At 43.5% G+C, this 26,931-nt stretch overlaps 1 protein-coding gene across 1 annotated transcript in view; it reads right to left on the reverse strand.

Moving 5' to 3' along the window:
* The window catches only part of LAMB4 (laminin subunit beta 4), a 43,157-nt gene extending 16,502 nt beyond the window's left edge, over positions 1-26,655 (reverse strand). Inside the window, exons 1-21 of the mRNA XM_054841717.1 lie at positions 24,077-26,655; positions 22,695-22,852; positions 18,888-19,023; positions 17,342-17,415; positions 16,499-16,687; positions 15,637-15,700; positions 14,876-15,090; positions 13,963-14,083; positions 13,051-13,239; positions 11,804-11,983; positions 11,110-11,219; positions 10,556-10,635; positions 10,004-10,154; positions 8,928-9,059; positions 7,989-8,174; positions 6,715-6,836; positions 5,891-6,005; positions 4,739-4,916; positions 3,258-3,401; positions 2,799-3,030; positions 1,060-1,217 (exon numbers count right to left, since the gene is read on the reverse strand). Of these exons, the coding sequence (XP_054697692.1) occupies positions 1,060-1,217; positions 2,799-3,030; positions 3,258-3,401; positions 4,739-4,916; positions 5,891-6,005; positions 6,715-6,836; positions 7,989-8,174; positions 8,928-9,059; positions 10,004-10,154; positions 10,556-10,635; positions 11,110-11,219; positions 11,804-11,983; positions 13,051-13,239; positions 13,963-14,083; positions 14,876-15,090; positions 15,637-15,700; positions 16,499-16,687; positions 17,342-17,415; positions 18,888-19,023; positions 22,695-22,852; positions 24,077-24,110 (2,968 nt within the window). The 5' untranslated portion in view covers positions 24,111-26,655. The remainder of the gene's footprint in view (positions 1-1,059; positions 1,218-2,798; positions 3,031-3,257; positions 3,402-4,738; positions 4,917-5,890; positions 6,006-6,714; positions 6,837-7,988; positions 8,175-8,927; positions 9,060-10,003; positions 10,155-10,555; positions 10,636-11,109; positions 11,220-11,803; positions 11,984-13,050; positions 13,240-13,962; positions 14,084-14,875; positions 15,091-15,636; positions 15,701-16,498; positions 16,688-17,341; positions 17,416-18,887; positions 19,024-22,694; positions 22,853-24,076) is intronic.
* Positions 26,656-26,931: the final 276 nt, after the last annotated feature.

Below are 26,931 nucleotides of genomic sequence, written 5' to 3' on the forward strand. Positions count from 1 at the left end.
TGGGGAGCTACCTCTCTCCATCTCAGAAACCTTTCTGGGCAGGCTGGTGTTGCTGGGACCTCATCCACTGGCTCATCCTCAACCAAGGACTCGGCTCCTTTGCTGTGGTTCTTCCTCAGGACCAGAGCCTTTCACAATCTCTGAGGAAGTGAGCCCAGTGCCACAGAGGTGATCAAGAGCTTTGCCGGGAAGGAGCAGGAGGAAGAAAGTGCAGAACTGAGGACTGAAGCATTCTGTGAGAACAGAAGTCCCCGTGGTGAGTACCAACAAGGATCATTTTGGCCTTATAGCAATTACTCAAGCAAAACTGCTCCTGACTTATAAAGGAACTTGGCCTAAGTAAGGATGACAGCATTGGCTTAATTTTTAGCAGTGTTTCCCATTAGGATTTGCTTCCATCACTGGAGATCTTTCTAATGCCCAGGGGGAGGGAAATGTCTTCAGCTTTCCCTGCAGAAATTCGAGCTAAGTCAATGGGATCTTAGGAAGCAAGGCATCAGTTTTTGCTGCAAAAATATCTGCATTTGAGACAGCTGAGAATGGAAACCTCATTTCTAAAGTGACCGTTTGAATGGTGAAACAGTCACTTTTGGGCATAATGTCAAAGCAAGATTCCTCTATATGAAGAAAGATTTTCTCTGATTAGGAAATCTTATCGGTTCTTTTTGATACTCTGTTCTTTCTGATTTGGGCCTCCAACGCTTGTTTTTCAGAGGTAATAAGCAACTGCAGTTCTCCCTCCTTCTCCCCACTAGGTTAATGTAGTGCCTCTGGAAAGGAGAAGGTTTCCAGAGATTGCCATCAGAATAATTATTAATGGCTTCACTGTATCCACGTAGGTGAATCCCTTTTTCAAACATTAATTGCACAATTCCCACTCTTCTCAGTCAGGACTTCTCCACCTAATTTCAGTAAACTTGAGTGTTAACTTTTCTTATCTATTTTATTACCATTACCTCACTTGTCATTTCTGAACAGAGGATGGGCAGAGGATGGGTCATTTTTCTCTCTTACATTATTTTTAATAGAATCAAAACCAGTCCTTATTTTGCTTTGTACCTGAATATCCCTCGAGACAATTGCAGACAAGTTGTGCAGACTGGGAGTCCTGGTAACAGGAACGTGCAAAATACCTATTGCTTGTAGGCGCCCCTGGGCACATGCATGGGTGGCAGGGTTCTCCGTTCAGAGGGTTTCCATAATAGCTGTCCACACACCTGTCAAAGCAGTCAACACAAAGCAGCAGGAATCATCAAATGCTCCTTTCAGTCCCTGCAGGTGAATCAATTTATATGTATGTATAATTAATTTAACATTCCAGGTCATTGTAATGTGATCCCCATTAATTGGTACAGATTTATCAAGCTTCAAAGGTGTTCTAAAATAGAAAATCAGAGCTGCATTTCCAAAAGCTGGAGCAAAAAGAAAAAAACATATGTTTGCTGTTCAAGGAATATTTCTGAAGACTTTCACCTACACTGGAACAGTTTTAATCTAAATGATAATATATACGTAGGATTTATCATACATGCTCCACATAGGCAGCTAAAAGCTGCCATGTAAATATTCTGTATATTCATCTATAACCACATATATTCATCTATTTCCACACACACACACAGAGTGCTTGGCATGACATTAGAAAGTCCTGGCATGGGTAAAAAAGCAACGATTCATTCAGAGCACTCAGAGAATACTGCATATTTTAGATGCAGCATATGTATTGAAAGCAGCCATGCTGTGTCTGACATGTTGTGCAAACCTGGGGTGATAGCTGTTTCAAGGTGGTGGTGGCTGTGCCGTTACCCAGACAGGCGGGGGGCTTTGGGGGCTCCTTGGGGGCTCATCCACCCCCACTACCCTGCCTGCCTCCACATCCCGGCCCCCCATGGCCCCGCAGCTGCGGCAATGCAGCGGCTTCTGAAGTATCCTCAGTCTTTGATCTCCTTTACTATGGCAAATGGGAACACAATTCTCTAGATGTATACAAGCCAGGCTAAAAGTCTTGGCTATTCGATTATCCTCGCCCTGGGGTCTGGAGCTCCTGCAGAGGCACAGGGCAACAAGTATTTCAATCTCCCATTTTTAATCTATTTGCCACCTACAAGCACAATAGCCAAAGGCTGTATTGTCCAAAAGCACTGCAAGAAAAGCTCAATAGGTTTCATGGGGAAATCCTCTTAAATGTGAATGACAAGGTACAATCCAGCCAAACTAAACTAAACAGCTAACGAATTTAATTCTGACGTCTGTGTTGAACTCTGAATCTGCTGCCCATGTACAGAATAAAAAAGAGGAGCACTGTTCTGAATGGAGATGGAACACGTGGGAAAAGTCATTTGCTGGTCATATGGAAATAATATGAACCAGAAAACAGGGCATGTTTATTTAAGCTCCTCAGAGATAATTGCAGGTATTAAAACGAGTATTCAGCACAAGGTTAGCCTCTTGGCAATTGAAAAGCTGGCAGGAGTCAGTGTATCTCATATGCAGCGCTTTGCACATCTCTAAGCACATGGTGCCGTGGCACCCATGTCTCAAATGCCTTCTTGCAGTGAGCACACTGCGATCCTATGTGTGTTCCATGCCTGCAGTCCTCCCACAGGTGTTACATGCACCTTTCCACACACATTTACCTGCCATTCAGCAGCAAGGCCCAGTTTAATCCTGGGTTTAGGTATGTGTTTACAGTTAAGGCCATTGATGCATTCATGGGGATGTAGGTGGGCCTCCAGCTACATGTGTTTCAGAGAGCACCAGTGTTTGGTTGAGCTTTGCAGTGCTGCCCATCGCCCTACCTTTCACAGTGGCTTCCAGCCGTAAACCCACGGCAGTTCAGGCATGCTCCAGTGACCGGGTCGCAAAGCTCTGCGTAGCCATTACAGTGGCAAGGGCGGCAGTGGGGAAATCCAAAATACCCAGCCAGACATCGGCTGCAGCGCTGACCATCCACCTCCCGGCGGCAGGAGCACTGCCCCGTCACCTGGTCACACAGCGTGCTGAGCGAGCCTTGCGGGTGGCACTCGCATGCTGGAAAACACCGAAAGCAAAGCTGCGTCCTGAAGGTATTCCCACCAACCCCGCTCATCACTGACACTGCTCGGAGGTAGAGCAAGCAGCGGGGATGGAAAATTAGTTATTTATGGAAACATTTTTTATATTGCTTCATACATAATCATTGATTCAAAGCCCTTAAAAAGTTGAGGTATGCATGAAGAGCCAGATACTGGTACTGGTGCTAACTGCCAAGTACTCACCGTAGCAGCCGTGGAAACCAAAGCCATAGCTGCCTGCAGAGCAGGTGTCGCAGCAACGTCCCACGACGTTGGCTTTGCACTGACACTGGCCCCCCAGTTTACTGCAGTTGGTGTTCAGTGACCCTTGGGGATTGCACTTACACGCTGCCAAGGGGAAAGAAAATCAAACCAGGTTTGGTTATAAAGGAGCGTGACTGCTCTTGTAAACTTGCAGGTTTTACACTTTAAAATAGGAAGGAAAAATCTTTATTCTTCTCATCAGGAGTTCACTAACCACTGATGGCCATGGCTTGGATTATTTGATGCTGTAGCATCAATGGTGATAGTGTGTCAGGCACCAACACAAGTCTCGGTGTTGGAGCTGCCACATTCAGGGCACTGACTTCAGAAGAGGGCGTAGCAAAATGCAGAGCCAAAATGGAGATATCCTGAAGACTAGAAGGGTTTGATGTAAATCTATGTCTAGCTGCAGCACTGGACATAACCTGCAAGCAGTACTTAGCCTGCATTTGTGTATTATTTGCTGCTTTCTGGACACCTTGGACTAACTTGTTGAGTGAAGCTGGTCTGCTAACTCACAGAGTATGTTTGTCCAGGTTGCTCAGTTGCCAGCGCTAGAAAGCCGAAGTGCCATGTTTCACTGGGAGAATCCCATCACTATGGGAATTGGGCTAATGGGGAGTCAGCACAGCCCAAACTTAAATGAGGGGTGTGTGTGGCTGCATAGCCATGATCATATGATGTGTGAGTGAGGCATTGGTCCTTCTAAAAATAGCCCAAACCAAGCAGATGCTATCAGGTCCGCTAGAGGCAAGGCTCCCTGAAAGGAGCTGCCCACCAAAGTCGTCCAGAAAGGCCTCTCCTGTTACTGGAAGTGCAGAGAAGATCTGTTTCTCTGGGCCCAACACCAGGGAAGTCTCCTGAGCCACTCAGCCCAGCTGCCCTTTCTGCAGTGGGTCCAGGAGACTGCCTGGGGCTTCAAACCCCAGCTGCCACTGCCCTCTTGCTGGGACACCACCAAGGTTTTCTTGGTGAATCTCTTTCAGCACATCATCTTGTGTGCCATCATGCCTGGAGTCCTACCAGGGCATCCAACTGGCCTGCAGCATCCGAGGAGAGGCCTTAAAAACTCCTCTGTCATTTTACAGCAGCCAGAAAAGTAGGAAAATTACTGCTTTGACCATCTGGTGAAATTGCATCTGTTTGAAATGGTCTTCAGAAAACACACAAGCACTGCCATGGTCCCTGTCACGCTGCTCCATGAACCTCACAAGGTATGATGGACTCCGAGAGCCATGCCACCAAAAGGTGTTTGCAGCACACTCAGGGTTCAGCGGGACGTATCCTGCACATCCACATGCTGGTCAGCTTCGCTTACCTAAACCACCATGGGCTGAGAGCTCTGCAGTCAACATATCCTACAAACTCAAGGAAAAAGCAGCAACTGTCCAAAAGAGCTGCCTGTGCAGGTTGCTCCTTACCGACGGCACCGTTGTGAATACGGGCTGACATGCTCACTATGAGCCGTGCGCACGCTTCAGGCAGGACGTGAGGTCCAACTTCTGATGCAATTTCAATACAGTGATACTTCTGGTACTCATCTAAATCCTTTTCACTGCACAAGTTCTCCACAGAGCCGATTCTGGGAATAAGTCCAAGCTTTGGCGTTAAGAGGGAAAAGAAAATATTTTTGCTTAGATATACTGAAAATCAGAATTTCCCACATTCTCTTAATGTGCTCCACATTGCAAGGACAGAGGCCTGGAGCACTGTGTTTCCAAATCTGCCATTGTGCTGGTCAGTCATCTAAATTCACATTTATTCTGAAGGTCTAGACATTCCCTGAGTTCTTCAAATAAAAGAGAATGTGTTTAAGAAGTTAGATCATAATAAGATCTCAGAAGTACGCTCAGAATTATTTTTGCTTCTAAGAGGTGCTGTGTTGATGACTCCAAAAGCAGTATCTGGCCAAAAATTTTACTTGTATTACTGAGATAGAAAAAAATCAGCTCAAGGTTCTATGTCCAAGTATGGCCAGCCCTTGTCAGGTCCAGTTCTACAGAAGTAATTAGAGGAATGGACTTAAAAATATTTTTCTCAAGAGAAGGACTCAAAACTAACACCCAGTTCCTGACTTGGTGGAAACTTGGGAAATGTCTGGACTTGATTCCTGGACAAGTACAGAACTAATTTTATTTTTCCAATGTCATCTTCAAATATATCCATGACTTTTTTAATTAGATTCAGGGCAATTATAGAGATTTTTAAAAAATGTAAGTGATGAAGAACTGCATGAATTTATATCCCTAACCACAGCATCTTGTCAGCATATGTGCAGTGTGCTTAATAAACGAGCAACAGATAGAGGTACATACTCTGACTATTAACATATGCAACAAGTATGACGATGAGCTGTTATGATATTGCTCCATGAAAATTAAACCAGATACAATTCTGTCTTTCCATACAAAAACTTGCAAACACAGTGCCAATGGAGGTAAGCAGAAGAACACTTCCCTGAATTTCTATTAAAACCGCTATAAATGATTTAACATATTTTGAGTAAGTCTATATAAAAACAAATCACACTGGTATAAAAACAGCCTCAAGGGAACTGTGACAGAACTACTCACTGAGTCAATCAAGATGAATGATTTCACTTTTGGGTCAGAGGGCTGAGAAAAATACACATCCACAGAATATTCTGTTCCCGGCTCCAGGCAGACTGGAGTTTGCAGAAGTGCAATCCTGTTTAGCAGAAATAAAGCACAGTTATAGCCAGGAGTCAGGACAATGCACGTTTACTGGATGCTGTGAGTGTTCCCTCCCCTCTGTGCTTGCATCCTAACGCCTGCAGCCCCGAGCAAGCCCTGCTGCTGCAGGGAGCACACCCTGCCCTGCTGCTTGCAGGCTTCGGGAAAGCTGCATGACTTCTGCCTGGATGATTCACCAAGCGCAATTTAAACCCGGTCAGATTAAACTGAAAATGGCTGGTTTTACTACTTCAAGCAAAGGAGTTTGCAACTGACTGTTCATATTTGTCCTTTCCTGTCCCTGTTTGATCAAGACTTCAGTCACATCCTCTTGGCTCCTCTCTATTCTTTACATAGGTCCAAGCTGAAAAGCTGGTTTTGAAAATAGGCTAGGACAGTGACTTTAAGTCAGTATTTCCTTTCTATACTGAAAGAGCTGCAGCTGGATATTTGCCAAAATAACAACTAACCCCAGAAGGATCTCGGGCTGCTCTCCTGGCTTGGGCAAACCTTTGCCAGGCTGAGGACTGGAGCATCAGACTCTTCCTTAGAGCCTACGTGGTATTGTGGTGTGACGACAATAGGAAAGGCCGCACATCTGTTTCTAATATTCCCACTTCCCCACACATTTATCGCTCTGCAGTGCTTCAGTAAAAGATTTGTACACAGAAAATCTACAGGAGAAAGGACAGGAATAGTCAGACCTCTTTATAGCTGGCAAAGGCAATGCATGTGGCTCCTGTGAAATGCCTTTGTTTTTGCAGTGTTGACTTGACAAAATACCAGCGGGCTGGATGGTAACACTTGCTAACCAGTCTTCCAAGGACTATAAACAAATGAAAAAAATTATGGTCATTTTTCATATCTGAAAGACCCACTTTTTCTTTGCCAGGGACCTGAATGATTGCACACTGCAGTGACAAAACAGATTTTGTTCTTTACAGGACTAAAAAAATAATGTTATTTGTGAAAAATGCATTGTATTTGCAATGGCTAATGGAAGAGCAGAGATGGAAACGGGATCTCAGCTGGTGCAAATGGAAACAGTTCCATTAAAGTCACTGGAGTTGTTTCCTTTCTTAGCACAGTGTTGTCCCGGAGATATCCTTCATTATCTGCCTCCTCTCACATCTAATAATGAATAACAAACATAAAAGACTTTGTAACAAGAGTCTTTAAAATTCAACCGTTTAATCTAATCCTTAGAAGGAAAAAGCTACATCAAACGAGCCCACTGCAAAGTTGTTCTCACGTTTTAAGACACTGGGAGTTTTGTTTGCCCCAGAATGACAGGAAGAGAACAGAACACAATAGACAGAATTAGGATCTGGAGTGCTGGGATTGTCCCAGGGAGCTGCAAAGCAGAAGAGCAAGGCATGTACAAACACTGGTACCGATAAAACACTTGCCTGTGTTTTTGAAGACATGGGTGTGGACTTGGGTTTAACCAAATTTGGGTTAACAGATTTCCCTAGACATGTCTTCATCACTGAGAAATTTTGTCCAGGCAAAAAATAAGATTTTGACTATTTTCCTACAATTTTTACACATCTCAGAGCCCAGCTGGAGCAACTGGGAAGCTGGATGTCTGCAAAAGCCCTGGATAAATATCTACTCAGATCACTCCTGCCTGTGCACATTTTCCTGCCCAGAAAATCCCAGCTAGAAATACAGGATGCCCATCTAAAAGGAGCTGCACTTTGCATATGTCTGATTTGTGAACAAAAGTCCAGTCCAAGCAAAGGTACCAAAAGAGGAACTCCAGAAGACGAAACCTTGGCTGATGCTTAGAAAACACTTGTAGTGCTGATTTTTCAGATTTGAGTGGAGGGCATGTATACTTGGTTGATAAGGATGAAAAGGCAAACAATTTTAATTTTAAATATAAAGAGGGGGACAAATTGCTGCATCCTATTATTGACAAAATAGACCCTGCATCTGTCACAACATCACAAGACACTCAAGACATCACTAGTACCTCAGGCTCATAACGAATCATGATATAAAAGTCCATAGCAAAGGGAACATTGTTGACAGCAAATCTCAGCCCAGCTCCGCTGGGAACGTGGGCAAAGCCAGGTCCCGTCCATGTGACAGACCGACTGGTGCTGGGCTGCCTGAAAACCACCGCCACAGCCGAGTCCTGTCCAAACTGCATTGCACCCTGCAAAGGCATATTGACATTTTCAACAGCACATAGAGTCAAATTACAAAAAAACAAACTCAGAAAAAAGAAAGGAAGTATTTTTGCCCTGTTGTTTACTTATTTCGGCCATCAGTCAGCCTCATTTTCTGAACAAGCTCGAGATGGACGATTTAAGAACTCTCCCAAATGTAGGATGTTTAGAATCACATATAAAGAAAAGCTTCCTATGGCTTTGCAACAACAGCAACAAGAGGCACTGGAATAATCCATCCAACTCTGTATATTTGGCATCTCCAAGCACTCATGTTGCAAACCTTAAACAGATTAAGCTTGATTTCATACATGGCCGGACTTTTCATTATAAGCTGAATAAATACATATCAATACTTACAATGACAAAGCTGACAGCATTTAAATACAGTAGGTACTATGTTAATGTCTTGGTAAGCTTGTTGGAAAATGGCAAATGTTGGAAATGTCTTGCAAGCAAAACAAAAAAAAGATTTTACCTTTCATGGGGGCTCTTCCCTTGTAAACAATTCATTGAACGTGAGCCTACAATGGCACTGGACATACCAGAGCAAACCTGTTGATGTGAATTATAAATGTCCAGCCCAACTGTGTACCAAAGAAAATTGATTTCATTTGTGTCAGGATTGTAACGTCTAGGACTGTGAATCCCACGTGCTCAGACATTTCCTTGCCCTCTGTTGCAAAATAAAATTTTAGTATTTGGTGTAACCTTAAGTAAATACTAAAGTACTAATGTACCTGTTCCAGTCCAGATTTTCTTATGCTTCGTTTCTTGCTCCTGTTTAACACAATCTTTCCATTTTCAATCATGAACTCATAGCCTTGCTTCTGGAAGTAGATGTCACACCTTGGAAGAGTGCTTGGTTTAACCTACGAAGTAAAACTAATGAGGGAGGGGACAGCACTGTCTCAACAATGTTGAAGGGTAGGTAAGCAGCTAAATGAAAATCCACATTCTTAAAACAAGCTCTATTCTCTGTGGGGTGAAACTCTACACTATGGCCCAGCAGCTGCTGGAAACCCTTTTCCCTTACTCTCTTACAATCAACTTGTACTTCCTCTTAAGCTATGTCCCAGACATCTGTTTTCCATTTAATTATTGGACTGTAGGATGATTACTGGTTGTGATTATAGCTAAATATTTGTGGATGCGACCTGCAAATAAACATTTTTTATTATTCCTTCTCTATAGCTTCTGGACAACACATTGGAGAAGAAATGTTAGTAAAAATGTAGGCAGCGGAAAGAATGCATTCCAGACTTGTACTCTGCATGGGGAACAACTACCCCCATTTGGAGGAAAAAATAAATAAATTAATTTTTCTAAAAACATTACAGACAGATGCCAAATTCTTGAGGAAATTGGGCTACAATCAGTGCCATTATGTAAGGCAGCAGGAATGAGTCCAATGGAGCAGAGAGGAATTTGATTCTTCCCTGTTGGAGATTCCCAGAAATATCACAGTTCGTGATAGCTGTTAGCAACTCAAACACTTTCCTCTAATTTAAATAATTAAATTAATTTCTCTAATTCATGCTAGATCAGCCCACACTTGAGAAGCAGCAAGGACAGCTGTGCAGGTCATGCTGTGCTGTAGCGACTGTCCCTTGGTAACAACCACAGTTATGGGATAGTCATGTCCATGAAGAACAAGGATGAACTGAGGACGGTCAAGGGACTTGCTTTGTATCTTCCTGCTAAAGAGCCGCTCCAGCTGCTCCCCCAACAAGGGCTCCTCTCCTCAGCCTTGCCTCCTGTGCCACCACTGTGTAGATCCACTCTTAGTATGACACCTAAAAAGCCAACCACGTACCAAGGGTGCAGAGCCAGAAAGGGGCTTTGCATGCTCAGCTTCATAAATATAACAGTCCAGGGGTAAAAAGAAGTAGCCTGGGGCTGGCTCGTTACACTGGCGGCTCACGATGTTGGGAAGACACTTGCACTGACCATCCTTTGGTGAGCACCTAGGGTAAGAGTTGGAAGAGGGAGGACATCAGAGTGCAGCATGGCTGGGTCCTCACAGCATGAGAGCAGCTCAGCTCCACCATTGTTTCAGCTTTGCTTAGTTTCTTCCATTGTTGGATCGCCTCCCTTATTAAATGTCTTCCTACCACCCACCCCCTCTGTTTCCGATGCTGGATTTATTCAATGCTACTTTTTCATTGCTTAGGAGACATGACATGCTTTGTCTTTCTCTGTCCATTCCATACCTGAAGCACAGATCCTTTTGTTTCCTGAGCATCCATTACATCTATTCCTGTATCCGTTTCTTGTATCTCTTTCTATATCTATTACCTACAGTAACTCTAGGGTAAGAGTTTATAAAAATTAAAACCAAGAAAGAACTTGAAGAACATTAACTTACAAGTTGTTCTGGGATCCACCAATATCACAGTCACATGGAGAACAGCCATACAAGCTGTTGCCAAGACCCCAGTATCCCACCTGGGATAAAAAGAAAGTGAAAGATTTTTTACAGCAAATATTTAAGTATGTAAAGCACAACAGAACTTATTCCCCCGGATGAAGGATGCTCTGGAGCACTCCTGGGCTGCCTGCCTGTGCTTGACCATGTGAGATTGCTTCTCTTACCAGATTGCATGGGTGCTCAGCCACTGCAAGTATAGCCCGATATTTACCCATTTGTGCAAGCAAGTTGCTCTGGAAATAGCAAAGATGGTCTGAGAACATGATTTTGCATTTCGTGTGAGTGCTCCTCTTAGTGCAGTTTGATTGCACAAATGTTTGCAAGCAGTAAAAAAAGAAACAGATGTGTCAATGCAAAATGGAAGTACACAGCTGTAGAATTATTTTGAATTTTGAAGAATTGTTTACTTTTCTGGCAATGAAAAGGCAGTAGATGGGAAAGGGGATTTCTAAAACCACATGCAGAAGTAATAACAAAAACTGAGTACGTACGAAGCATTTTTCACAGCGTCGCCCTGTGGCAAACCGCTGGCAGAGGCATTCTCCGGTGGCAGGATCACAGATGGAGAAAGGTAAACTGCCGGAGGGATCGCAGTTGCAGGCTGCAGGGAGAGAAACGTGTGGTTACCCAGGCCCCAGTGCTGGCAGCAGGACTGACGTTTGCTTTAGATGTAGCATCAGTGTGACAGGCAGTCTCTGTCCTCTGCCTCTGCAGATGGACGTGCCCTGGCACCCTGCAGTCCTCAGACTGCCCTCGAGGAATTAACTGTTTCCCCAGTGGGCACCCTCCTTGGGGGGAGCAGGGGCACTGGCAGAAGTCCAGTGCAGTGGTTTGCTGTGTGCTGATCTGCACTGCACAGTCCTTGCATGTTGCTGAGTACCATGTGGTGGGCATAACGTGTTTCAATCTCCTTTTCAAATTAAATTGCATATTTAACAATGCTTCTATTAACAACAGCCTGATCCATTATCATATACTATGTATTCTGTGAGTGATTTTGCATCTTTTCCATCTCAGATGCTGCACCAGGTACATTAAATTACATTGACATTAAATTACAGTAGGCAACTGGGTATTTTGTGAAGCAGGTAGTATCTGTGCATTGGTGTGTGCATTTGTGCATTCAACTACCTCCATTTCTTAAAAGTGCTATGGAAAGAAGAACAAAAGAGGTGGTTTACATACGCTGGCAGCCCAGAGGGTCACTGCCACTCAGCCCATAGTAGTTTGCCCTGCACTTGTCACAGCGAACCCCCTCCACATTCTCCTTGCAAGGGCACTGGCCGGCGACTGTTCCCAGAGCAGGATTTGTGTGGCTGTTGCACATGCCGTTGTGCAACGTACCTTCTGGGTGACACTTGCAGGCTACAGGCGTGGTCAAGGAGACATAAAAAAAGCACATTTAGATATAAGCATGAAAATGCAACTACAGAGCTGCAAGCAGGCACAAATTCAGGATTCTTGTAAAGATTAGAGACATTCATCCATGCTCGCTGTGTTGGATGCTTTTCAGTTAATGCACAGCTGCTGTTAAGAAATATAAGAGTGTTTCTAAGATCTACTTTTTCTCTAGAGGAGAGTTACAGTCTTCACTTTAGCGGAAATACACCCTTTGCTTTGGGTAGAAATAGGCATTACTCATCCACTCCTTACCCTCTCCAGAGTACTTGGGGAGGACAGGGCCCTATAACTATGAAATATAACTTTTGGGGATGCTCTCACGAAAGCTATAGGGTTGCAGAGGGGTACCCAGTGTAAGCCACCTCCCCAGAGCTGGTCAGAGTTGGCCATAGCTGAATTATTTACTGGAAGCAATGGATTCAGCAAGGGACACTGCCTTCATGACGCATCCCATTTTTTCCTATGGCACTAACCATTTCTCACACCAGAGCTAACATTTACCACTCCACTTCCCTGGGTAATCTTCCCTTGGCTCCTTAAGGACTTGTCATACCAATTACTACAATTAAATTCTACTCAGAGCATTTTTCCCATCCTATGTTAATAGTGAATTTAGCTAATCTTTCAGAAGAAGGGCTTTCATGCCTAAAAGCTTATTTTTCTTATATGTGGCAGGTATCTAGCAAAAGTTACTGCTCCTCCCATTATTTTGAACCTCTCCTGTAATCCCTGACTCTCACAGAAGCAACACCACTATTACTATTCATATTTATATTGATGTTGTTCAAGAAAGATGATAGCCCTGCTGTATATTTAGCAATGAGTTGGAATATGCAGCCCTTTTCACAATGCTGGTTCAAGGATATTGTCATGCAGCTACTTTATAAGGTAGTTGGATGTTATAGGTTTGATAACTTTTTTATAAACCTATGAACATATAATCATGAGGATGCCATAGGGCTCAGAGCAAAGAGAACCAGAACCACCCCGTTTTGAGTCATTCTTAGAGAAGCTAAAGAAGCAAAGCTTACGGAGGCATGCGTGAGGGTCTGAGATGACTTTGAGTGGATCCTGGTAAAAGAAACGTTTACACTGGTCACAGTGTTGCCCCGTGGTGTTGTCCTGACAGTCCTCACAAACACCACCGCTGACCCCACCACTGGCCTGGTACACAGCCATGTCAAAGTGGCATCTGCCAGAGTGGCCGTTGCAGTTACATCCTGAAACCAAAACAAACGGGGATATTTCGCACCACGATTCCTATTACTGTGGTCTTGCCACCATTGCTGTTTACTGTTAATGTGGGGTTACTCATGACTCATGTGATTTCAGTGCCCCAGCACGATTATAGCTTCCCAGGCATTGTGCTTTACAGCTGGGGGGAAACATCAGAGACTGAGGACAGAACTGGTCCCCGCACTTGGAAAAGTACCCATGCCGGTGAGTGTGCCTGACACGCAGTGCGGAACACTGCTCCACTGAAGAAAGATCTAGCTAAATATTTCTTACAGATCCTAATATAATATTCTTGTATATCCTACTTTACGCATTATTGTGGAAATAAATAGTTTAGCCTTGTCTAAATTCTTCTTTCATTCACAAGAAAGAGCCCATGCAAACCAATGAATGATCCTGCCCGCAGCAGGGGGGTTGGAACTAGATGATCTTTAAGGTCCCTTCCAACCCAAACCATTCTATGAACCATTCTATGATCTTTTTTGCATTAGCTGCTTTTTCCTCTCTCTGTTGGGTTTTTTTGTCCACTTTATGAAAAATAAGAACATGAAACAGCTCTGATGGATACAGGAATCTGTCTGTTTTTCTAGATGTGGCATGGAAAAATCTCCCTCCCAGAAACCTGGCCATCCCATTATGCATTGTGCCGGGATTGTGCTACACCCACCCCCCAGCTATTAAAAAGGAAAATAATGTGTTTGAGTTACGTTTGCAAGCATTATCTTGTGTCCCTTCAGCTGGCCTCCAGGGAGCATCATTGTAGAAATCTTTACATCTTTCACAGGACAAACCTTCGGTGTTATGGTGGCAGATACATCTCCCGTGGACCTGGAACATGGTGAGAACAGAGAGGAGGTGAGGTGACATGAGAGGAGATATCTGCTTGAGTTATGCCAGCAAGATCAGGAAAATTAAAAGCTCTTTGGCTCCCTCAGCTGACATAATTCTCAGTTATTTGAGTAAAAGGTCTGGAGAATACCTGCAAACTTTAACCAAATAGTTTTAAAGCCACTGAGCAACACTTTAAAAAAAATACTCTAGAGATATCAAAGGAGAATTCAACTTTTTAAATTCTGTCTCTCTCCCTACAGGTCTCTATATTGGGATACATGTTTTCCAGGAGAACAAACCTCTTATTCCCAGAAGGAACGAATTCGCAACCATGTTCCTGATTTTTTTAATAATCCATTTTTCATGGGTTAGCTTTGCATTATCAGCTATTCTTTGTGCCAATGCCTCCTCTCCTGCTGCAGAGCCCCTAAGCCCAGCTGGAGTGTGGAATGCATCCAATGAGTGGCCATTCAAGTCTGCACACACCACAGGCTACTTACTGCATTACATTTGCACCATTACAGCTCTGGTATTCTGCTGCTATTTTCAACATGCCTTGTCCCAGTTGCTTTTGAAACACCATACTAGTGCCAACAGAGACAACTTCGGAGCAATCCAGCCCAGGGTTTTAAAGGAGGAAGCTGTATTGAAACATTTTACAACTTGGAGTTGCAAATGGTCAATCCAATGGTCAGCAGAGAAATTCCTTGCTTTCTCTCCCTCCCTCCATCTCTTCCTTCCACCAAAATACCAGGTATGCCCTTGATGGAGACAACATTAACAACGCACCATCCCAGACTGATGGAAAACATCTCCCCGCAGCTTCTGCACAGGATCACACTGGCTGGCATGGCCATTGCAAAAGCAGCTGCCCCGCACAACCATCTCATAGACAGCATAGTAGTACTTCTCGAGGGGATCACTGTGTCTTCTTCCAAGAAGAGCATCGCCAAGGGTGTGGAGTTTAGTAAAATTGATCCTTAGGTTTGTCAACATAATGAGCTCTGGAAGGAAAGAAGAGAAATCAAGAGCCCAAGTTCACTTGAAGATGAACATATGAAATTTTCAGCTTGGATTAGTCATCTAAGAATTCTGCCATTTTGAAGAAATAATGCAAATGATCTGATATTGGCCAAGACCAGTAACCCATACAGTGCCAGGGCATGGACCCACTCCTGGCATGCAGCCGCGTAAGCATTATCACCCTCCTTGGTATGGCTCTGGCTTTTCCCAGTGTTTTCCCAGTCAATGTCTTTGTGGGTTCATGTACAGCTCTGGGACTGCTCCCAAAAGGCAGTGTGGATTGGGCCACCTGATCCCAGAAGGAAAGATAGTTTGGCTGCATGCATGAGCCCTGCAGAGCCATGCCATTTCCCCTCAGGGCTAGAGAATAAGATTGGCCCATTTTATTTATTAATATAGGTGTCTCCCATCTTTTGGTACCTAATTTTCAACATCATTGACTTACACCAGCTGAGCTTTTCACCCTTTCAGTGTACAAAACACGCAACACCAGCAAAGTATCTCTGGACAAAACCTACTGTCCATACCTTGGATATATGGCACATATGGATTTCCTATTTCAAAGCTGGGGTCCAAAGCTTTTAAAACAACCTGCAAAACAAATTAATACATCTCTACAGATCACTGAAGCTATTCTTTTGGGATATAAAGTCTTTTACCTGAGACCCATTAGTTACTAACGCCACTTTACTGATGCCATAAAAGAAAAAACACAAGGCTGTGGTCCTGATTCAGGAAGTGCTCTCACCCATTCAACCTGGCCTTGGCTGAGCAAGGCAAAAAGACCTTTTGGTGGATTGATGTGTCAGGAGGAAGGAAAAGCAGTGCCATAGAGTGATGTAGAGATAGGACTAGCACCAACCAAAGGGATCAAAGGACAGGCACCTGCCTTTAGTGGTAGAGGCTGATGGATGGTCAAGATCCAGGGGGGGACTTCCATGTGAATTTGGAAAGCAGGAAAGAGCAGTAGAAGGTTTTTTGCAAGTTGTTTTATGAGTTCATTCGGATATGAAACTGAGGGTAAAGTGCAGTGTTTGTCTTCCCCTCTTACTTCAGCGAAGTCAATAGCACTTCATGTCTCAGAACTTGTATAAGTTCTTCATTTTGAGGGTGACTGAGCACTGGGACAGGCTTCCCAGAGAGGTTGTGGAGTCTCCTTTTCTGGAGATATTCAAACCCTGCCTGGACGTGATCCTGTGCAACCTGCTCTAGGTGATCCTACTTCAGCAGGGGGGTTGGACTAGACGATATCCAGATGTCCCTGCCAACCCCTACCATTCTGTGATTCAGTGATAAGTGGATCTGATGGATACAGACAAGAGACCCTCAGCTCCAGAAAAATAGCCACGTGTGATCTGAACTCATACAAACACAGACACTTGGCAATACCTCGCCTTCAGTGGAGGGCTCGATGTCTGAATATCTTGAATCACAAATGACGTCTCCCACATTTGTTGCTGGACCAGAAGAGATGTTGGGAAAAGAAGCTGCACAGTCCTGTGCAAAATATCTGAATGCTTTCCAGGTCTGACCAAAGTCAGTGGAGCGCTCAACCAGCATTGCTGCAGGCCGAAATGTCTGCAAGAAACATTATTTCCTTAGCAAGGTGTTGATAAGACATCTCAGGAGTTGTTCTATTGACATTCCTGTATGGGGGATGACAACAGCTGCCAATTAAAATCCTGTGTTTGGGAGCTTGCAGGCTCACTACAGGGCTACTGTGCTGGTTACATGATTCTCTGAAAAAGCTGGATGCCTCACCTGAACCCTCTCAGCAAAAGACGAGCGCAACCTTCCACATAGACATAAGATTATTTTCTAAGTAAGGAAGTTTACCATAACAATGTAGGAATTTTGTAGAAAAAAAATTTATAACCATCTGGATCATAATGGATATGCATGAGAAGACTGAACTAAACTCGAAAGAGCAACCTCAGTTCAGAAATGTCCTAAATTTTTAGGTCGTAATTTTGCAATTTAATCTTTTTTCAGCTTTAATTCTCAGATTTATAGAAAATGGGACCAGAAGGCACATGAATAGGAAGCTGTTCAGTCTATCCTCCTCCCCTAAGGCAGGATCAACTATAACTTAACCATACTTGACAGGTGTTTATCTAACCTGTTCTTACAAACCTCTAAAGATGGAGCTTTCACTGCCCCTCTAAGCAATTTATTCCTGCGGTTAAGTAATTAGTGTATAACATTACATAAAAGCTCTGGTAAAATATATACCTTAAAAGTCAGGATAAGATGGCTGAACTGGAATAAAGTTTCTAGGTCCAATCTAATGCTGACATGGTCAACACCTGAAAAGAGAATGAAAATGAAGTGAAGAGCACAGTGTGCACTTTGGAGGGGGGGTGCTGAGACAGCTCTCCTGTGGGGAATTTAAAGATGCCTTTTCCAGCACAGCAGCTAGGCTCTTTAGGGCATCCCCTGCACACAAACCCGGCATGCAGCTGGATTTCTCTTTCGGAGGCAATGCAATGCGCTGCCTTTCCGGCACTGGCACTGGCAATGCCACATGTCACTGAGACTGCAGGAGGTGGTTAAAAGTCCTGTTCAGACCATTTGGACTGTAAGTGATGGTGATGGTAAGGTTCTAGGTTTACGTCTTTGTGGTGGTGCAACCCTGCCCCAGCACATGTCAAAATATTTTCATCCACGACAGTCTTCCTGTATCCAGTAAGATTTTTTTTAAATCCATCCAAATAGTTTGCTTATTTCTAAAAAAAAATGAAACCAAATAAAAATATGGGGTTTTCTTCATGCTAAACAGGTCTGTTAAACCCTTCTATACTGCCAGACCTGAAATTGTCATGAGCAGAGCTATCCCACCAGGCATCTTACAAAATTGCAACAAGTATGGAAAAAACCCCCACAATTCACACATTCTTTGTAGAGAGTTGCAGGAGCTCAGCTGATATCCCCATTGTTCACATATGCACACAGCATCCCAGGACTCCTGCTGACCAGGCTGTGCGTGAGACCTCATCCCAGAAGAAAGATGGTGAGAGCAAGAAAAGATCCTCTAAGAGCTGGCCCACAGCTTTATTGACATTGATGTCCAAAACTGGTGACAGTTCCTTGCCAAACTACATGAAAAAACAAGGCTTATGAATTTTAGTTGGATACCCAAAATTATCTTAATTTTTCTATGCCTTAATTTCCAACAAGTCAAATATTTTTTACATATTCACTACATGTCAAATAAAGTAGAGTAGATGCTATTCCTCCTATCATGCCTTCACAGAGAAGCTGTAAGAATATATAAATTGATATCAATGAAGAACTACTACAGAGAAGCTTGTGACAAAATTAACATGTGGCAATAAGTGTGTTGATAGCCAAGCTTCATTTAATTATTTCCTAAAGTATTCAGGCTTTACACTGCAAGCACTTTTATTTTTTTTAATGGATATTTGTGTTTTACACACTCTGTCATTACACAGCTGTAGGCAAATGTACCTTTTGCCACAAATCACATTTCCCTGAAAAGCACTTTGTGAAAGATACATGGCCACTGTGTATAACACAGCACTGTGCAGGTCCTCTGGCCAGCTCTTGGACATACTGTGCTTAAAATTTGTCTGTAGAAAAATAAAATTTCTGAAATCCTATATTGTTACACACAAATAGGTTTAAATGACCCCATTACTGAATCAGAGAATGGATGCAGTTTTGTTTCATCTCTTCACGAAGCAACGTGATGCATTCCAATTATATAAATGAATCTCACAGTAACATTTTGCAGTAATATTTTCTCAAAGAAACTTACCATTTTCTGACTGCCACCACTTTTTTCTCCTATCGGGCTCAAAAGTTGTGATAACATTTTCAATCATGTGACTGTTGTGCTGTGTATAGGGATTATATGGGTATCTGGAATCACAGAGAAAGCACTTCTGTTCAGCCTAGAAAACAAAACGAGCAGGATAAAAGATTAATTTGGTCTCTGGTCTAAAGATCCAGTGGATGTACACGTGTTTATGCCATTGCAAGATTGGAGCCCGTCATGTTGCTTTGGGCGCCTGTGCTTTTAATCACTCAGGCTTCCATATATGAGGGACAAGCCCAAGAAAATCATCATATGCACAAACCATGCATATAGTAAATGTTGGCCTCGGTTTGCCCCAGGTAGTCTATAAACAATACATTTTTCCAGTTGTGGAGCAGGAATTTCAGTAAGAGCAAAGAAATAAGTTTGTCAAGCTATTGGTTCTGGGTTTAGCTGCCAGAGGGGTTGCTTTGCAAGAGTTTCTTGGGAGAAATTTATTTTTTAAAACCTCAGCTTTTATTCATGTCTCATAAAGGCTGTAGAAACTTTCAGCCAGAGCCAGGACTGAGGAGGCAGAGGGGATATAAAGGAGGACTGGATCTTTCAAGATCTGAAGAAGCCTTGAAGAGTAACATTCACTAAATCATTTATACATTTTTTCCTCTCTCTTTTGCACATTTTCTAGCAGCTCGGAGACCCAGCCAGGAGCAGCAGACAGGTGCTGTTACACAAATGGAAGGCAAGGCTGGATCCAGGTACAAAGTAGGTGGCCTGGGCTGACACCACCACCCCAACCACTGTCAGTGCCTTTTGTAGGCATAGGGAAACTGGAAAAGTTTAAAAAGGAGGAAAATCAGGATGTCAATAGGACAAAAGGGTCTTGTCTGAAAATGTAACAAGCAGAAGAGGAAGGTGGCAATGATTAGCCAATATCTCAATGCTGAAGGAGAGGCTTTTGTCTGCGAAAAGGCTTTGGAAGTGAGGGCAATGAGCTCCTATTTAAAGTGATAAGAGGGGGATTGAGTGGGAGACAAGGTTAACATGCCAGGCTGGGAGGTGAACCGGGCTGAGCCACGTGGAGAAGCCCAAGCAGCATGGGATCGCAGCTGACAGTGCCATGGGGAAGCGAATGGCAGTGGCTGCACCGGGGGATGCCCAGGGTGGGCAGAGGTGGCTGTGCTACACAGACGGATTCTATGAGATTTGGGCAGAGCCGGAGTGCGAGGACTTAGGGATAAGCCAAAGCAGAAGGTGGTGCCCAAGCTGTGTGCCTGGCTGGCAGGGACTGGCAGGGAGAAGGGGGCACAATAGTACCCCACAGGGAGCTGAAGGAGGAGGCACAAATTCGGTGCCCTTGGCTGGGAGGCTGGCAGGGATGCTGCTGAAAACAAAAAGTGGAAGTCAGTGGCAGGAGCTGGGCTGGAAATGACCCAGAAGGGGACGGGTGGAGAGGCACCCTGCCTGGCCTGCTCAGGATCTACGAAGAAGTATTAGGAACATCTTTGTATTATGGAATCACCTGGGAATTATTCACATTTAAATAAACAAAAAGATATAGATTTAGAGGGATGGTATAATTCATGTGTTTTAAACATTACGATAAATATATATTATATTCAGTCATTCTATACTACACTTGACAAATGTGCAAATGTACAATTTAGAAGACGAGACAGAAATACAAAAAAATACTCTGTCATCTCATTTCACAAAGCTCTGGTAAGGAGAGCTCAGGTTATCAAAGCATTTGGCAGGACTGTGCACACCCACTCTCTGGTTTATACAGACACATACAATATGATGCTCAGTCAACTTATGTTTAAGGTTGCTCCATAAAAATCTTTTTGTGCCCCAAAGGACAAGCACATGCATGTCCATGTAAGGCAAGTCTGGCAGATCCCATTTGCCTCTGAAGTGTGCAGCTTTATACTGTCCTTAATACTGAGTCTTCTTTCTTTTCTTTTCAAAACATATGTAAGTAGTAAATCCAATCACAAGGCTAAAACCCACTTGACCTATATTTAGAAACAATAAGACACATTAAAGACTGAAAATGATTTGCAATGCTTCTTTTCAAACACAAAGCAGTTAAAGTCTAATTTTTTTTAATTTGAATTTTCAATAAGACATCCCAACCGAGACCTGGCTCTTGGCAGCTTGCCACGTTGACTAACACACACTTTCACAAGTCAGGTTTGCTCTCATCGTAACGCCTGGCACAGGTCATCAGGAGGGGAACTAAGGAAGAGAGCACTTGGCTTTGCAAGACACAAGATGCAAAGCTTCCTGGCCTGCCTCCAGCCAAGTATTCAACAATGTGCTGGTGAGAAAGAGAATCAAGTTGAGCTGGACTCTCTGATACACCTTAGGTGACACACACATTTAAGGGGAGCTGGTACAGCAGATCACATTGCCAGAGCATAAGCCTCCATCTCTCAAGCTCTGCAAAGCAGCAGAATTTGTAGCTCTCATCCTCTTCAGGAGACAGTCACCAGGGGTCAAGATAAGTTGAAGCAGCATTAAATCACAGGGATTTTTGCGGAACAGCTGTTCCTTTTCATAAGTCTGTATTTACATATTTCAAAGGATAAGTACAGGCAAGTGAAAATACTAATTTTTTATTGCTCTTTGATCTCCTCTTAAAAAGAGGGGAAAAAAAGGCAGTCATCCAGCTAAGGGGCAGAAAGGCGATGTCTCTGAGATGGCTCTTTGTGCCGAGCTACCAAGCAGTGCCAAGACTGAGAGCACAATCAAGGAGTTATTGCCCAGGATCCACTTGTTCAAATAATGTGGGGAAAACCAGAAAAGGGTGAAGAGTGGCTCACAGGCTCTTTTGGAAGAGGAAAGAGGTATTTACATTTTGCAGAAAACTGTAGCTGCAATGAGTAACCGGGAGCAGTGCTTGGTGCCATCTGAGTATGGCAGAGCTTTGCACTGTAAATGTGTCACAGTGTTTTGCCAGAAGGTCATAAACTGTAATTATTTTCAAATGCTTATAAATTAAGTTGTGTTTTATTAAATTCCTCTTCAGCTTTACAGCTGGTATTTAGCGAAAATATTTCTATTTGCAACAATTTATTAGCTTAATGGGGCCAAGTCCTCCAGGACATGCAACAGGGGAATTCCCGTTTCTGCCTGCCCATGGCTCCTGCACACCCGCTGGTCCCCCAAGGCCCCCATTGCTGCGGCCAGGGAGCGAGGGGGATCCCTCTGATCACCCACATTTCAGATCTGCCCACCCACCCACATGGCCAAAGACTCAACTACACTGTTAGGTTTTCCTTCTGCCAGCAATGGCATTCTGCTTTTATCAACACTGGTCTACTTTCAGATGAAAAGACATGAGAAGACATGGTGTGAATCACTTAACAGGCTGCCTCAGATCTCAACACTGTATGGGCCACGTCCTCCAGCAAAGGCCTGTTGAGGCAGTGCCTACAGCCTGCAGGACCGCACTCCTCCTGCTAACCACTCACGCACATGCAAACTGTGGTCTTCACCTCTGAGGCATGAGTGGGAAAAGGACCCCCATAGCAAAGCTCCTTCAGAAATCCCTGTGCTCGTTTGCATCTCATGGATGTTTCTCCCTCCTGAGAAGTTATACATCACTGTGGAGGCTGTTTACTGCCAAACTCTCCACGTGTGCTGCGATAAGGCATAGCCTTCCACCAGGCTTATGCCATGCTGTCTGATGTTTTCTGAGACCACTTCAGTAGAAACTTCCTAGTCTGGGTATCTTCCTTTTACAGATAAGAATATTGTTAGTAAGCAGAGCTCAGTTTATTAAAAAAGAAAGAGCAAACCAACCTCTAGGTAGCTGATAATGCAGTACTTCTGAGGGCCATTCATTCCACAGGTTGATGAGGCCGTTAATTGCTTGCTGCGACCCAGGAGGAGGTCCCCAACGGCCGGGTGGCAAGACCCAGCATCACAGTCATCCTGTGCATGCTGGAGTCTTATCAGCGCTGAGCGCAAAAGAAAATCAAAGAGAGATGAAATTGTTTTGTATACCTAGCAGTATTCTCCAGAGAAAATCAGTTACATCCTCACTTCAGCAGAAAACTAAATTATCCTTTGCCTCTGTCCTTAATAGTATCGTTTGGTAGAATCTTGAAGAGCTCTGGTAATGAACACACCTGCTGCAAAATCATTATCAAAAATAGAGCTAGCATATTGCAAATCTATGCTACAACTTAAATTCTCAGCACATTATTGTGCAGTAAACATGACAATCTGCTATGAGCAATAATTTATTATGCTTCCTACCCTGGCATACCCATAGCCAGCACTCCTGCAGCAGAACCACAGGCATTTCAATTGACTCTGTGAGCAGAGCCAGATTTGGATTAATTCTGCTGATTTCTGCTGATTTCCAAATTATAGTGGTGGAACTGAGACCAGGACTGATGTCAGGGGTCCCCCAGATTTTCTGATGATTTGCAATGAACCTCCTGGTCCAGTCCCAGAATCCTCCGTTCAAACACCATGGAATGATCATTAATAATTAAGCAGAATAATTCTGAATTCTCTAAACGATTGCAGGATCTTTTGGGTTATTTTGCCTGAAACAACTTTAAATATTTTCCCCATTCTGTTAAGTCTTCCCTTACAGGGCTTGTCCTTTTAAACAAGTTCTGTCCTGAAACCCTGAACAGGAATGGGTACCTTGGAGGCTTTATCTGTTCAGCTTTACTTGGCTCAACTTGTTATAAAAAGTGCGGTTAAAAAAGTTACAATCAATACATGAAGATCCCACAGAACACCAGAAGCAATAATGCAATTACAGCAGTAAATATACAGTATTTTACAGCCAGGTTTCAGTCTATGGCTCAGGCATACTTCAGATAATGAGTGAAGCCTGACACTTTAGGTATAAAGCCATGCATAAGTTTGGTTAGCCTGTCCTTTGTTTATCCAGATCCGTGGTATTAGCTGTCAGTAGATAATGATTGCCCCTTTCAGGACCTGATTCAGACTCAATTACAGTTACTCAATTAGCTTTGCTTTGTATTTAAAGGTTTCATATCACTCATAGCTCCCAGGCAGGAGAGTGGGGAATAAGGACTCACTGGCATGTGTGTCTTAATAACATACATAAAAGCAGCACTCTAACAAAATCTTGGAAAGATATGTAAATCACATGGTAATATTTCAAAATTGGCCTGAATAACTGTAACATCTGTACTTACAGAGGTGTAACAGGATGGCCAGCCCCAGCCTCATGCCTCCCTGTGAAACTCAAACTGGTGCCACTGCAAGAGAAGAACTGGTGGTTCATCCAGTGTTCTGCCTCACCCAGGCACCCCTTGCACATAGGCTTACTCAGAACTAGCCTTTAGTAAAGTGACAGAGCCATAACAAAAATATAAAGGTTAAAAGGAAACTCTGGGTTTGATTTTGTTTTAGCAATAATTTCTCCTGAAAATTTTCAGTGCTGAAATTGGGATGAAAGCAAAGGGACACCTCACAAGTGCTTTCAGAGAAGACCATAAAAAACATATTCACACTTAAAGTAAAAACAAAATGCTATCAGGAAAAATATTGTAGTATTTGAATACAAGCTATTTAATCCTAACTAAATTCAGCAGGGCTGTTTGCAGAGATATAACTCCTCTGGAGGTTCATGTTTCTTGCATTGACTTAAAACAAAGATCGATGTCCTAACAAAGACGCCAGAGAGAAATGCCTGAAGTCAGGTGCTATGAATTTTGGCAGAGACAAAATTATAACTGCATCTTAAAGTGTGGTGAGGAAAAACAGGCAATGTCAGCATCAATGCAAAAGATGCGTACAGGGGAACTTCAGAGTGAACCCAAGGAAGGTTCACTGTGGCATTTACTTCACATCCTTCCTCTTCCTATTCACCTGGAGGAAAATAAGACTTGCCAACACAAAACCTCTGCTGGAAAAACAGAAGGCACCCATGGGTATAAAAGACAACCCAATCCTGCCACCAAGTAGAGCTCCCAAACTGCAGCCTGCCCCGCATCGTTGTGCCTTCCATCTCTTTCTCCATCTATAGGCACCAGCGGGGCCAGCACACCCTGATGCAGCTCCAGCTGCTGGGGCATTCCCACATGAGCGTGCCCAAAGTGCCCCTTCTCAGCTCTGTTCTTGTTCCTCACCTTCAAACAGCCGTCGCTGTGCTGAATGAGCTAAGATGAAATAACCCCCCTCAGAGCAGGGGGAACAAAGCAAAGGCATTCAAAGCATTTCAGATGTTACAGGCTCCACATAGGCTTGGTTCATGCAGCTCTATACAGCACATGACACAACAGCCATATCTACACAGCTATTTCAGCAACCACAGGCAGGGAAAGATATCAAGGGCCACCAGCACTTCGTGCTGCTTCAGCTCTTCTCACCTGCCACGACCACAGAAAGCCTGGCGTGTGACAGTGAGACGATGCTGGAGAGCATCCGTTCAGCTGCGCCTGGCTCCCTGGATACAGAGAGAGCTGGCAGCAGAGCCGGTGTCTGAGGCAAAACCGAGCAAACATTTTCCTGCTGAGTTGGACTTTAAATTTTATACTCTGTCAGAATGATGGACTGGCTCAGAAATGACTTAAACTGCAACAGCACTGCAGTAAAATATAGGTATCCACGTTAAGAGTAATCTTGGAAGTTCTATGTCTCAGTCCCTACCCTGTCTAACACCATGACGTTCAACACCAGTGATACTCTTTAAACGTGACTCACTTTAACAGAGAAACAAGGACCGGCAAAACTGCAACATACTTTAGTTCCATGCTTAGCAGGAAAATTAAATACTGAAGAGGTCTTACCTGGGTTTCAGACAGCCAAGTGTTTCAGCTGGAAATGAGCACAGCCGGCTGAGGGAAGCAAGCAAAGGCATACCTGTGCGGTTCAGCTGGAGAAGACAGTGCGTCCCCCGAGGCACCGAGGTGTAGGTGAGAATGAGACCCAGCCTGCAACCTGCCAAAGGCTTGATTTGTGAACTCTTTCTGCCGGAGCTTCTGGCATCAGCAAATATGTGCAGTGAAAGAAAATTGTGACAGGTTAAGTTCACAGCAGAAAAAGTTCATGCAACTGAAAAAAGAAGGCTGGGATTCTTAAAGTGCTGGCAAACAACTCTTCAGTTGATCCGGTTTGCAACCAAACGTCAAAGTCTTTACAGCGACTTAACATCAGAAGTCTAGTGGCACTGATTTATCTGAATGTGGGCTAGAAAGGACAACTCCTTATAGTAGGGGTGAAGACGGTCTGGAAGGGCTGATCTGGGGTTTTGAGGTGACTGTAAACATACCTACCTGAAAGCTGTGATTGCACCCATATGGGCATATTGAGCCAGCTTCAAATTTTGCTCAAGCTCTGGATTGCTGCCGTAAGCATTAGGGGTTTTTTTTCAATTTAAAGCTAAAGATAGCATGGCAACTTGAGTCACAGCTTTGCATTTCAGCACAAGCTTTGCCTGTAACTGCCCACAGCGGCAAGCATGGGGCAGGGTGGTGTGCGGTGTACAGGGCGGTCATGGGAAACGCGGTGATGGAGCAGCTTCCAAATGGCGTTCACCAGTCATGTACAGAACTGGCCACTGGTTTTTGTGTCTTTGTTGAAACCTGTGACACTTTGATTCCAGTTTCCAGAATGTCAGGTTGTCTTGGGTACATATTTTTAGCTGTGACATATTTGTTATCAGTTCTCCTCTGACTGCTTGTAAGGCTTAATTCATGATTGCCTGTAAGTATCATCACATCCTCAAACACAAAGTTTTTTATATGTGCAAAGTATGTTTTATAAACTAGTCATTGCTTTTCTTTTGGTCAGTCCTATTCTTTCAGAAAAAAAAAAAAGATACACATTCTTTAATTCAGTACTAAGCGTCCTCTGCCATTACTATGATTGTTCACTCTAGCAGAAATAATTAATATACTCACATTTTTTGAATTATTTTCCTCAAGTGCATGTGGAAATTACTCATGGGAGACTTTTTTCAGGCTAATTTAATCTGCATTTGGTCTATATTCATGCATGATTAATTATTGTACATATGGTTTATATTTAGTGGTTTCAATATTAAGAA

The sequence above is a fragment of the Grus americana genome, chromosome 1 (genome assembly GCF_028858705.1).
Source record: "Grus americana isolate bGruAme1 chromosome 1, bGruAme1.mat, whole genome shotgun sequence".
Taxonomy (NCBI): Eukaryota; Metazoa; Chordata; class Aves; order Gruiformes; family Gruidae; genus Grus; species Grus americana.